The sequence below is a fragment of the Botryllus schlosseri genome, chromosome 6 (assembly GCF_051294905.1).
Source record: "Botryllus schlosseri isolate E-star chromosome 6, Bs_hap1, whole genome shotgun sequence".
NCBI classification, from domain to species: domain Eukaryota; kingdom Metazoa; phylum Chordata; class Ascidiacea; order Stolidobranchia; family Styelidae; genus Botryllus; species Botryllus schlosseri.
The window spans coordinates 28,221,421-28,235,707 of record NC_137241.1 but is presented as its reverse complement, the minus strand read 5'-3'; the positions used below and the strand labels follow the sequence as shown (position 1 = coordinate 28,235,707).

General features: G+C 40.7%; 1 protein-coding gene across 7 annotated transcripts in view; it reads right to left on the bottom strand.

Annotated features, from left to right (window-relative positions):
• The window catches only part of LOC145441974 (uncharacterized), a 128,389-nt gene that overhangs the window by 72,024 nt on the left and 42,078 nt on the right, over positions 1 to 14,287 (bottom strand). For 5 of the 7 annotated variants that reach the window (XM_080319934.1, XM_080319933.1, XM_080319930.1 and 2 more), the window contains exons 4-9: positions 13,157 to 13,339; positions 11,253 to 11,513; positions 10,454 to 10,644; positions 7,940 to 8,087; positions 7,047 to 7,229; positions 6,612 to 6,872 (exon numbers count right to left, since the gene is read on the bottom strand). The exons of 1 other annotated variant lie outside the window; for it this stretch is intronic. In XM_080319934.1, the coding sequence (XP_080176060.1) occupies positions 6,612 to 6,872; positions 7,047 to 7,229; positions 7,940 to 8,087; positions 10,454 to 10,644; positions 11,253 to 11,513; positions 13,157 to 13,339 (1,227 nt within the window). The remainder of the gene's footprint in view (positions 1 to 6,611; positions 6,873 to 7,046; positions 7,230 to 7,939; positions 8,088 to 10,453; positions 10,645 to 11,252; positions 11,514 to 13,156; positions 13,340 to 14,287) is intronic. One more of the 7 variants, XM_080319932.1, reaches the window with a different exon arrangement.

The window sequence follows — 14,287 nt, the reverse complement described above, 5'->3', positions numbered from 1 at the left end:
GAAAGCTAGCCTAAGGAATTTCGGGGCTGTTTTCACGTAGTACCAACATTTAATTTTTATAAAAGTCATGTAATTCCCAAAATTTTCGTTGCGCTTCGTATTGGGTGACAGGTAAGTTTTAACGAAAGTATCGTAGAAAATAATTTAGATACCGGGTTGCGTGGCACCGATCACACCGCCTTGTTGCATATATCAAATATTTCATTGCAGTAACTATGGACCCCATAACGTTTAAAACTACCGTTTCACAATCTAGCAATTAACTATTATAACTAGCAGCCCATGACGTGTCCTAATCTGGAAAAGTGGACTTTGACTTTTTTAACGTAAGACCTGTTTCAGCAGACCACCATTGAAACTTTCTGGACAAAGGACATGAAAAATATGTTTTCCGCTTTTTATAAGTAGTATTTTTTTCCTTTCAATTACGAGTATTATAAGTTGAGTTCTAATAATAGTTTCAGTTCTTTTGTCTGGAGAACATACATGTTGAAGTATAAAAGTAAGTTTAGTAATGCCTTATATTTTCCAAAAATAAAGCTATACGCTATAGCATTTTTTATCCTCTGCCTTATTTTTAATTACCGTATACTAATGTCGCAAAGTGTTAAAGCCGCATACGTCACAACTTCTCTGTATTGCTCTTCGACTGAACTAGGGGCCTTATAATATGGGGGAGGGCGCCACACCATGATGTTCGAGTAAACAACGGATTAGTATCGCATTTCCATATCAATGCTATCATTTACATCCCATGATGTGGACGACTGCTTATTCTGTCAAAAATTGACACCTCCTGGGATGTATCATTATGAATCGAGCTCTCTACACATTCCGCATAGCTCCATTTGCAGCTTTTGACAGTCCATGCGGACGAATTACCATCGTTTTCACAACTACTTACTTACTTGAGTAGATTTAAAGTCAGCCAATTCTACTTCTACTTCAAGTAGTTTTAGGTTGCCTGTGAAAGAAGTACTTCTACTCGTACTTGAGTAGAATTTTTCGTCGCTACTTCTACTTCCACTTGAGTAGCTTTTTTGACTACTTTGGCCACCTCTGGAGGTATTTTTACGGATAAATGGACATGGAAATTATGGTATTTCAAGTGCCTTTGATAAATAAAATAAAGTTCACGCTTACTATAGTACGCAATAGTAATGGTTGACGGCGATGTTCTAGTAATGGATATGATGGAAAGCTGTAATTACATTGATATCATTATAGAGTTGTATAATAATTGTTTCAACGCCATTTTATTTTGAACAAGCCATTTGGGATATAGAACGTAAGCCATCATGAACCTGCAAAAGCCTGTTCTCAGTTGCCAGAAGGAACGCTTGTACGCTCTTCGAATGTTTCATTAATTCTCTAAGTCAGGGGTTCTCAACCCGCGGGCCGCATGCGGCCCGCAGGCGATTAATTTGCGCCCCGCGACATCTTTCATTATGAATGCAATTGCTACTGGCACGGTGTTGTCATGGAAGATCGATGTGTCATAATTGTCGAAGAGCAGTTGTCGTATAACGAAGCGTAGAAGCTAATGTTACCACGATCGTTTCTTCTGGAGTTATACATATCACTTGATATTGAAGAAAACGTTGCTATCTCGGTGTCAATCCAAGCAATCCATATTTCGAGGCATTGCTAAAATTGTCGACGATGTTGCAGACGCATTGTTCAAAATTGCTTGCAATATCGCTAAGCCCAAGAATCTGCTAGAGAAGGTGTGACTTCAATAAAACCTTCACGTACTGTGCGAATATTCGCTGTTTCCGGAACATAGCAGCAAGGCCAACATCACCTGACAAATTTCGAAGCTACAGTTGTCTGATTCAACCGTCACCAGAAGAGTAACAGCAATGTCAGTCAATCTTTTATCGCATATTCTGAAACACCTTGCCACTTAGACTACATTAGCCTATCATAGGACTAATCCATCGACTTCACGCACATTGCATAGCTAATTATCCAGTTGCGTTTTACCAGACTGGACAGTGGGTATTTCCAGAGGAAATGCTGACGGGTTAAACGTCGGGACAGGACCAGTGAAGAACATCAACTTTGCAAAGCTAATTTCTGTAACTATTGGTGCAGGGCTGCAGCCATGGAAGAAAAGAAGAAAGGTTGATTGGTTTGCTCAGAAATGACCCCGAACGCCTGACTTCTTCTCATATCAATGAGAGTTCAAAGTGATAATGACCTTTGTAACGAAAAAGTTACCGTAATTCAGGGGTCACCAACACGCGGCCCGCGAGGTCAGATTTTGCGGCCCGCGACCAGATTTTAAGAAATTTCGGTAGAACGCGTAATAAATCATTTTGAAATGCTGAAATTGCATGACTTAGACATATTGTTGTTGTTGTTTGAGTCATTCCCCTGTGCCCACTGTCACTATTCCTCACTATAGCTGATCCGGCTTCGGCCATTGTAATATCTTTCCATGGAGAAAGAATTTGCTGATATGAATGGGCATATTGCCTTGACGTGCAATGCCCCACCACTGCCAGGACTGAGGCGCTTGAAAAACGACTTCATCGGCTGTCCAAAGAACTATGGTCTACGAGGAGATAGCTTTCCAACCCAATATAGATTCTTTAGTCCACAAGGGTGGTAAATCTGCGGCAGTAGAAGGAAAATTATTCGGCCTTCGACACTTAATTCAACTAGGATGTGTTGGCAGCCGTCAATATGCAAATTGAATTTACGAATTGACTCCCTAATTAATGAGATGTTTGAATTATTCTTGAAACTTTCTTCACGTTACGCAGACTTGGACAACTAGAAAATTTTCAGCTTCTCCAAATTAGATTACTAGCATTTCGCTCTAATTTAGTGAAATTAAACAACTAGAATTATCTAGTTGTCCAAGTCTGGCGTTACGCGCGGTTCAATGCGAGATGATTTTCGATTTTAATATAGTAGTGTCCTCTGCAATCTGAGTCCCACAGTACAGATGCGAACATCAGAGGAAAATGATGCACCCCATAAAGAAATACCAATTTGTAATCGTGTTCTCCTCATCACGAAGGAATTTTTTTCTGGTATGCCTCTGAGCGGGTTTAACCCCTGTTGTACGTTGGGGCGAATCCAATATCTTTCCACTATACCAACAATCCTGATGGGAGGTCAAGAAATAACAGCATGCAGCAAAGGGGACTAATACCAATGGGCCCACCCAAAGTTGCAGCACAGAATCAATAACTTACCTAAATTTTTGAAGACACCCCCTTCATCAAATTTACCGGCGAATCTGATCACAGGGGCTGAGAAAAGATATATATATATATTTGATAGTAATATACGAAACTATACTAATATTAATGTCGAAATTCACTCATAAATGTGAAAAAAATTTCGCGCTTCGAGCGACTACAGAACGAATCCCTGTGGCTGTTCATAACATGGCTACTCACGATTTCGGTGCGCATAGTAAGCCGATATGAGTAAAAAGTTTACTCCGGAGTGTACCGGCAATGGATATGGACACTGGACAGTTTACCGTGGGTATTTGGCCTCCAGTTAGTTCGATCATTACGAATGCGAATTTGGAATGCGGCCCCAGGCTACGTAAGTAATCAAAATGCGGCCGCGAATAGCAAAAAGGTTGGCCACCCCTGTTTTAGTTGCTGCAGAGTGTTGTCAGATATCGCGCGCAGCTCATAGTTCAAAATATTATGAAATTGATTATCATGACATTTTTTGTTGTATTTGCATTTCTTCAATAAAATATTATTTATTTTGTGGTAACTATGCCCGTCGCCCATGTTAGAGTGCACAGCGCTGTACTGGCGTAGAGTTTTTAAAACGTGGTTGTTAAACTGCGTTGCCGGTTTTTATCTCGGTATTGAAGACATGCGGCCCGCGGCCTCTACAAATTTTGAAAAGTGGCCCACGACCCATTTTGAGTTGGCGACCCCTGCCGTAATTTTATACTTGCTCGCTCACGCATTGAAACAGAAAGTTTGGTTCTCTGGTGGAAGGGTTTGAAGGTGCATATACCGACTCGGCGACGAATGCAATGCACGATCCAAGAAGAGATTTGCTTGCGCCGCTGAAAGATCGATATTCCCACAAAAAACAGCAAATGCAAACTTACGAAGGCTGTCCATCAATGCTTTCGAATGCGAAAAAATTTACTAAATGCCCGTATAAGACTGGTAAATAGGCTACAGTAGCCTAAATTTAATAGCAGCCAACAAACACATGGTGATAATGTTCTGCGACTCGCAGCGTCTTTTGCTGTCAAAATGCGGCCCGTTATACGAGGGAAATTGAGAACCCCTGGTCTATATTAATGTACGCGATACCTAGCGACGACTCGGGCCACAAAATGCCACAATGCTGAAACACATATTGGCGTTTCAAGCGTCGCTAAATGTATAAACTGAGGCATTCAAAGGATATAATACTCCCATAAAATCAATATCTTCAGTCGCTTTGCCAGCAATTTCGACGAAGACTTACCAGAGAATATAAGCTTACGCCAGAACGATCCAGACCAGACCGGATAATGTATTCGGCGTCTAACTATTGCTATGTTGATATTGAGCAGAGTGTAAAACGGGTTTCTATACTTGCTACCGTGTATTTCGCTCTTGATGTTGTGTGATTGCGCGTCAAGCTCACAGCAGAGAGCCACTAAATATTGACAAACGGAAAGATGGATATTTCGAGCAAACTTTTGTAACAAAGCAAGTAAAATATTTGTGATTGTCAAGGTGCATGCTCGATTAGTGTTGATTGTTTTTTGCTGCCAGAGCCATGCATAGTGTGGCGCACAGTTGAAATGCAATAAATTCGAACCGAAGATGTTATAAGGAAGTAAAAATTGTAATATATGAAAAAGGTTCATAGTGCAGAACCTACCAAGGTTCTGTTTTGAACGCGAACCTCTTAATTTCCGAGATTCACACACAGAACGCGAACGTGAACCTCACGTTCACACCATCCCTACTTTAAAAGTAAACTTTTGAACGTAAAGCGTCCCTGATATAGCTTACTAAGTCTTAATACAAAGTCGTCGTTTTCCTCGTTCCATAATATCGTTCCTTCGTGATTACAACAAACAGGGCGTATTCAGACGAAAGTAAAGGGGGTCATTTTGATATACGACTTCAAACAACCTTCGAGCTGCCCTTAGATACCATTTCACAAGATTTGTTTGACAATAAATCTGCCCACTGCCGCATTGGGCCGAAGAGGTCAAGCACGATCGCCACTGACGAATACGGGGGCTTAGCGGCTATACCAGGCTATACAATGCATTTCCACGCAGATCGCGTAGCATGTGTGAGGATAGCCATGCCTCAATATTTTTACTGACAGCTACGCGTAGTTCAATTATATTTCCAACAAGACAAGATTAAAACCTCAGCGGCGATGTGGTTTGTGAACAGATACAATTTGATCAACATTACTTCTGAACTCTCATATTCGTCGACAGTAACACAACGTTGTGCTACTAGCCTACATTTTTACGGAAGTGCCGGCATGATACCTAACAATCGCATTGTGGATCGCCATGTTTGTGTTTCGAATTTGTGAACGCGAACGTCAATCCCAAAGAAGTTAATTTCTTGCTGGTGATCGGGGAGATAATGGGGATTGGAAAACTGCATTGTCACACAGCCGCCGTCATGTCGGCTCTTCTCTGAGATAAACCGTATTGTGCAAAACTGCATTCAGCTTTCACGGCACGCGATTAATCGGTTAAGCAATTTCGCGGGGGATATTGATTGCGGGCATAACATCAATTTTGATCTGTCAAATGTAAAAACTTCACATCAAGCTCGATTATTATTGATCGTTTGCTATGGACTAGAATTATTTTGCGCATAATTTCAAAATCCCGACGAAATTGCTCGCGGCACATTTTCGAGGCGTAAATGGTACACTGTAGTGTGCCGCAGCACACCGGTTGAGAACCACTGGCCTATAACATGGCATACATTGTTCTGTTTCCACTGTTTTACACGTACGTACCGCGGCGTTGGCCGTGCGAATGCATTGTGAGGGATAAAAGAGATTTGGGCTTTAAGCTTTAAGCGTTGACGCTTCGAATACGGTCAAGTTTGCTTAAATCACTATCAGGGTAAACGTATGGACTCGACGTTATGTAGTAGTTCGGTCAGATATATTAGATTTATATTCTTTGAGGATTGTAGCTTGCACTCAACCATTCAGCATTCGCGTTTTGCCCTCTGTGAACAGCTATCGGTCCGATTATTCCTTGAAAACCCTGCACTGAGTGACGACAAACGAACGGACTCGAACTTTTGTAGTAGTTCGGTCACATATATTTGATTTATATTATTGGAAGACTGCAGCCTGCACACAACCGTTCAGCTTTGGCGTTTTGTCCTCTGTGGGCAGCTTTCGTTCCGTTTATTCCGTGAAACCCTGTACTCGGCATGCACGTATTGCCCTTCGTGGAAATTAGTGTCCTTATCACTGATTAGTGGGCTGACTGTAAAGGATCAAGACACAGTATATCGAACAAATGGTCACGTTTGAAATGGTCTGGGGCACAAGGACATAGCAGTTAAGCACCATTGACCCAACATACAACAACAACAACAACAACAACACAATATTTCGTAAATTCTTACACGTAGATCCATCTCCAGATATCGATCCATTATTACCGAGCTTGTCAATGTACATGACCGTGACATTGAATTGAGTTCCACTCGGAAGTCCGGTGAAGTAGGCCGTATGACCGGCTTCAATAGTTTCACCGCGAATCCTCCCACTTTGGTCGAGAACTGTGACTTTGTGACTAACAGTGGCCTCGATCTTGGTCCAGTTCACGGAGAAACTGGTGAGAGTGTTGTTGTATATTCGAACAGCTTCGGTTAGGCCCACCAATGCTGAAATTAAGATGAGGAAGAATAAATTACAATGGATTGGACCGCGCTATTGGTATTATATATGATATTCTGGATGATCAACAAACGGAAATAATGTATGAAAATAATGTTGTGCACTATTATCGCATTAATTCATCCCTCAGTGTACTATATCGTTACTATACACAAGCTTACCTACATACTCCGGCCACGCTTCAATAGGTGTATCGGTGTCGTTGGGTAAGTTTATAGCTAACACGTCCATAGTATTGCTCGTATCTGCGTCGTCATAGCTCGTGATATATAGTGGGGAGTCCATTATCTGGCTGGTGGCGTTATAAACATCCGTTAATTGAGTCAGGAGATATTCTGCCGTCACTGAGAAAAATATAGTTTGTTAATTTTTCTCGGAACATTAGTAGTTCGATACTAATCGAATCAAATAATGATTTATACTAACACATGTACTTGACATTTTTCGTATTTTTAGGCAAACAGGTTTCCAGAATACTTGCTTGTTTACTTAATTTGTATATCGCTGCTTTCACTGTTACTTGGGTAAACTTTACCGACGATATTTCTACTTCTACCTGTCTACCGACAATGACTACTTTCACCGTCTTGAATACACGCCATTCAAAATAGTTTCGTATTTCTGGACCATGAGTATATAGTTTGTAGTTCTGTGCGACCATTGTGAGGGTCGATAACTGCTTGACGGAAATGTCATTCTAAGAATACAATATGGATTGGTCCGTCACTCCTGTCAGAAAATTTGAAATAAATTCAGTGTCGAATACTGGACACAGGATCATGTCTGATTTCTCATCAAAACAGAGCATAACTAAATTTGGGTGCATACTCAATAATTGTGAATTACACAAAAAAAAGATCTCCGCTAAACGTACACATTAGACATAATATTGCATGGCCCATCTCACGGGCCAGAATTTTAGTTCCGTTCGCTATCAAAAATGCAATTACGAGTACGAACCGTTCACAAATCTATCAAATAGGATTATATTGAGTATGTAGTGGCACAATGCTTCGACCTATATTTTAACCATTTCCACGTCTTTATAATTTACCTGTTGCTGCGGAGAAGTTAAATCCAGGAAAATTTGTGTCAGCGTCCGAAAGAAATTCACCAAAAATCGTTTCGTTCGGATATCCGGTGACAATGACTTGATCTTTGGTCGCATTTCCGAATAGAATAAATTCTGTTGGTCCTGAAAACTGTATATCAAGTTTCTGTTAATTTGCCGTATATTAGAGAGCAGTAAATGTTCATTTATGCGTAATATTACTTTACACCCAGCTGGTAGACTTCGAAGAGTTCTCAGCAGAATGACGCAATAGCATTCGGAGATTTATAATTATTTTAGACCAGTGCTCTTCGACCGGGGTTGTCGTACATCCCAGGGTGTACCAGAATTTGCAAAGGGTGTACCACTCGGATGGGGTGTACAGGGGTGTACCTGTACAAGATCCGAATTACAATGAGCCGATGGCTAGCTATCACAAAGGCAGGTTTATGCGTCAGTACAGATTGACGCACAGTTTAATGAGCAATATGGTACAATGTTTATCTCAAGTGTAATACAGTACACCGCTAGATTGTGATGTCATAAGCAAATATTTCTCCTATTCATTTAGCCGTTGGCAATGGACTAATGGTTTCGTTGGTGTTGGAAAGGATGCAGTTAACAATCATGTATTCAGCTAGCGATTTGTCTTTTAGTTATTCTTGTGGAAACCGCCGCGATAGCTCAGACTTCTTGAATCGGTACTTCCTACCCGACGGTGATAAATACCGCAATGTACATCAATGAAGTGACGTAGCCAGCCAGGGGCGAAACAGCTATCATGTTAAAATCGAAACCCTATTGTTTTAAAATGCCGATTTTATGTCCGATATTTCGCCATACATTTTCAATTTAGTATTTTGTTATTAGTGATGCAAATTAGCGACAATCGACTGTGTATAACGGCATACGATCTGAGGTTACTGACATCTCTTGTATATCCCGTGTGCTACTCTACTATCGACTGTGTGTGGGGCAGGCCTGACAAGCAGTAGGCTGGTGCGCCTGCTATCATCGCTGGTCTGAATTACCGCCTCTGCAGCAGGTAGCTTTACCTACTCTTTCCCCAATACTGTTACATTTAGGTTGGTTATTGTTCGTAATGTCATGCTGTTTTGGGGCAGAGACGAAATAAATTCCAATTTGCGCGGCGGGCGGACTAACTGGCTCCGAATAGACTCTGTATCCAGTACTTGATTTGAGTTATTACTTAAACATAGAGATCAGAATAGGTGTGTCAAGGGTCGCGATATCAAAAGATGGGAAATATCTGAATCATCTGAAGTGGCCAAAATTGCAGAACAGACTTGGAAATTTTGATTCGTGAAAATGATCCGCCGTCGCGGAGGTGGTGTACTTATTTGTTCGCGAAATGGAGTGATTGACAACCGCTAATGCCCAGGCCAGGGCATTGGCGAATAGTGAATACGTTGCGTGCGTATTACCGTAGATCTCGAACTCGCAAATTGACAGCGCAGCCTAGACAATTTAGGTAAAAAAACATGTACAACATATGTATTTAAAAGTGACAGAACAGAAATGTGTCGTTACGCTTTATCGATATATTAGATAGTACGGCAATCTAGAGCCCTAATAAGTATTTAACAGTTCCTATAGCTTGCTATGATAATTAGCCCCATTACCGACTTTGGTGTTTTATATGAACAGGGGGGTGTACGAGTTTTGAGCAAACGTTAAAAGGGTGCACCACGTCGAAAAAGGTTGAAGAGCACTGTTTTAGACAATACGGATCCTCCAATAACTTCATGCAAAACCCCTAAGTTTGTTGATGTAACATTTCATTGGATAGACCTGCATGCTGTGTGGAATGGTGCAGTTAAATCTTGATAATAAGCCCAGGAAAGGTCTTCCAGTCGCCTAAAATGTGCTACCATAAATTCATCGTTTCAAAAACAAAACTATGAAACTTTTATCTTTGTCCTCAGCCCGCAATGCATCAAAGCAAACATAAGCTCCGTGATGTCATCTATCAAAATCAGGAACATCATTGAAACTCAACGATTGTTTTGTGAGAACTTCCTCGATGAATCATTTGTGATCTTAATTGAGTAAGGAAAAACGATTGCAGCATAGGAAGCAAACGGGTTTCAGATCAATTGTATCAAAATATTTTTGACATGCCGTTTACTGCCACGAAATTATATCTGAAACTGCATGTTCCCCGCTCCTGGTGCATAATTACCATTTTCCCACGTGGTGGGGACCTTACGAGAGCATGGGTTTTGAGTGGATAATGAAGTTATGAATGATTGTTAACTAGATCTACTTATCGTAATTATGGAGTCTGATAATTGCGTAAAGCTATGATATATTTAAAAACGAACACGCGTATTTCGTGTTACTCAAACTACCGGGCGAGGGGACACATTTTTAAATCTCATTTTAACTCAATGCAAGTCGCGGTCGAAAACATCTCTGCCCACAGCACTTTATTGGCCACCTAGATATCACAAAACTTCGGGAAGCTTCTATAATTTGATCAATGCCAGTCGTTACCTTGATGTAATCGTGCCATGACTCCATATCGAATTTCTGAAAAGTCATCTGGGCGAACGTTGTGTTAACTGGTATGAGCGACAGGTTGCAAAAAATGCTGTTGCTGTAATTCTCCGGATTGTTTAGTGATTCAAACGACGTCCCTGCTGCCGTCAGATACTGTCCTGATTCGGGTAGATACGAACACGTCGCTGCAATGAATTGGTAGTAAATGTTACTGCAACATGTAGATGTCTAACCCACCTTTCACGAACACCTAATTTGGCATATTTATATGTTTCCATTGCTGTGCATACACGTGATGAATGATGCCATGTTCGTCCTGCGTATGCAGTGATAAATACATGAGATTTAGCCGTTAGCGCCGACGCTTCGAATGCGCTTCAATATGATTAAATACGCTTCAATACGATTAAATCTCCATTCTGATTGGTACGGGTACAAATTTGAGTCACAGGAATAAAGGTTTTTTATCCGCCGCACTAAACCAGCTTATCACACTAAAGAAAGTGGGGGTGTGACGAAATGATTTTTACAACAAATAGCAACTGTAGCATTTGACTGGTAGAATTAGAATTGATTGCTTCGCAACGCTGGGACGCATTGACTCGGAGAGATGGAGCAGTGACCACAGACATTCAATTTGTATTCTTTTAGCACTGCAACATGCATACAAGAGTTGTTATGTCCTCTGTGAGCAACAGTTATCTTTCCATTTATTCCCTGACAACCTTGCACTCACCATGACTAGTAACTTATTGTGAAAAGTCGTAAGACACAATACTAAGTAAATTCTTACACGTTGCTCCATCTCCAGATATCGATCCATTGTTACCGAGCTTGTTAATGTACATGACCGTGACATTGAATTGAGTTCCACTCGGAAGTCCAGAGAAGTAGGCTGTATGGCCTGTTTCCAGTATTTCACCGTGACTCTTCCCACTTTGGTCGAGAATTGTGACTGTGTGCTTGACAGTGGCCTCGATTTTGGTCCAATTCACTGAGAAGCTAGTGGGCGTGTTGTTGTAAATTTGAACTGATTCTGTTAGGCCCACCAATGCTGAAATTAAGATGAGGGTGCATGTATAGTATATCGTCTTCCATCATTTACTGAATAATTATATGCGCCTGTATGAATAATTATATCAAATGAACTCTATACATTTAAATATTATCGATGTATATAAATTTACAAGTCTGCTCTGAGTACGAGATGTCATAACAACGTTTTCCGAAGTGGTAAAGTAGATAATCATTATTGTTAATTAAGTAGCAGAAGTAATACCGTAAATTCTTTCTGAATTACAACCACCGATTCCAAAATCACTTCAAGTAAAAAGCATCGAAAGTAGATAATGAAGAGTCTGAAAGAAAGCTCATTTCCGGAATTAGATCTAGTTCAGGTGTCTAGGCAGGGTTGCATTAAAATCAAAAATCAATTTGAAACAAACATGTTTAAAACACGTTTTTAATATTTTTTGAGCTTTTTTTATCCATGACGTCAAGAATCTTTAATTCAGACGTCACAGTTGATTGCCATTGGCAAATGAAAATGTAGGGTAAATATGACTCCTTCGACGAAAAGGTCTTCCGACCACTGTCATAAACAGACCAAAAATATATTTAACAAGGACTGCATCGTCATACAGCATTTTTATGGTCGGTGTCCTTCATCATCAGAACATCCATTCCGTACCAACTGTTAAACCGACGACGATTTCGTGGGTTTCAGCCACCCCGCATCGTATGCGTGGACTGGGTGCAAATCTTACGTAGGCGCATACTACAGGGGCATTTGAGACACTGTTTGAAACAGGTTATGCGCAAAGTATTTTAAGTGAAAGCCTATGTCTTGCTAAGTCGTTTACTTTCGAAATTGAGAGTTGTATCTTCGCGACAACGTAAAATGACTGATGACTCCACTAACAGAGCATTGTTCGAACATATATTCCGTGATACAAGGTAATCCCAAAACTGCATCCGAATTACAGGTGGCGACTGTGTACTAATGCCTTGCGGCCCCTCGTCGTCATCCTGGTCCGTACCGGATTTTCACTGGTGTGGCAAATAAATGGTTGATTGATTGATTGAATTTACAAAAGGCATACTATAAAGTAAGGTAGAAGTGGGAAATGGCCGTGGAAGTACTCTGACAACGTAACCACACGAGTAAATATTGCAAACAGGTAAAATTCATCTTGTGTACTCTATTTCATTACAGACCACGTCAGAACTTTATCACATTTTGCCTTCCATATTATTCGAGTTTCCAAGGCGAACTTTGCCGTTATTACTTCGCATTTCCCACCACGCGCACAAACGGCATTCTATCTTTTCCTATACTGGGTCTCGACGTGTAAATGGAATGGAATTTCGAAACTCATTAGGACTATACAGTTAGTGCAAAAGAGCTTTAGTATTTGATTCTACTCGTAGTGAAATGATTGTTACGAAAAATGAGCTTTAACAGTTGATGTATTATGCTGCATATGTCATATGCACTCGCACGGAAAAATATTCTGAAATAGAAAAACTATATGAATACGTTTCACGCATTATGACGTAGTGTTCGAAACTCAAAAATTGACAGGATCCAAGGGAATGTGGATGATGAAGAAATGAAGATATTATAAAGTTGCGGAATATTTTCGCAGTGATGTATCGATATCTATGTGAAATATATATGTACTCTACATAGCTTACCGACATACTGAGACCACGCTTCAATGGGCGTGTTGGCGTCGTTGGGTAAGTTTATGGCTAATACGTCCATTGTATTGCTCGTATCTGTGTCGTCATAGCTCGTGATATATAGCGGGGAGTCCATTATTTTGCTGGTGGCGTTATAAACATCCGATAATTGAGTCAGCAGAATCTCCGCCGTCACTGCGAAAAAGGTAGTTTGTTAACATGAATCATGAGTAGTTATGCAGCTCATTTTGACCATTGGGGGGTCGATGACTACTTCACAGGATTCCCGTTGCCTCTTGCAAAATTATTTTCGATACTGCAATACGGCTAACCGAGATTTCGTGGGTCCGGTAGTGAGAATAGTGTATAGTAACCATAGGCGCGGAGAGACGGGGTGGCGGCCACCCCATACCATAAGATTAAACGCCTGCCGTCTGCAATTTAAATCATCAGCGCTGTCAATTAGCGAGTCAGTGATAGCGCGTAAATGCCAACCATTTACCATTAACCGATACGCGCGCGAATAATTGAATACGCAGCTTCGTCTTTATTAGTAATCAGTAGGGCAAGTTTTTGTTGCAGTTAAATCCGTGGAAAGTTGCATTTATTTTTGAAAAAAGTTGCAGAAGTTACATTTTGACCACATTTTGCTTGGTTGACTAAAAAAATGTCAACTTCCCATATTGACTAGAAAAAGTCAATTTTCCGACTCAGCTCCCGATATACCCGTAAAAGCGTTACTTCGGTGCTGATTTACGGTGATTCAGTCGAATTTGGCCGTGTATTTCACCAAAATCGAAAGTACTTTCATGAAAAATCGAGAAAGTTGCAAAATGTTGCAAAACGTTACATGAAAAAAATGGACAAAAGTTGCACTATAAGATTCCTTCAAACAGCTTAACAGCATTCTACATATCTTACGAGTATTTAGGAAGCTTCCGGAAGCTGTAAAAAAAAGTTGCAAAAGTTGCAAAAACTTGCCCTCGTAATCAGACAATCGAAGCAACCTCATTTACGACGTCGATTTCGACACGCTTGCGCTGAGAAACACCATCTTCTCTCTCGACCAGACGAGCGAATTCTCCTTCTCCTTCTCTCAATTAAATTGTATTTCCGCCCGCCGCCCATATTCGTTTACAAAAT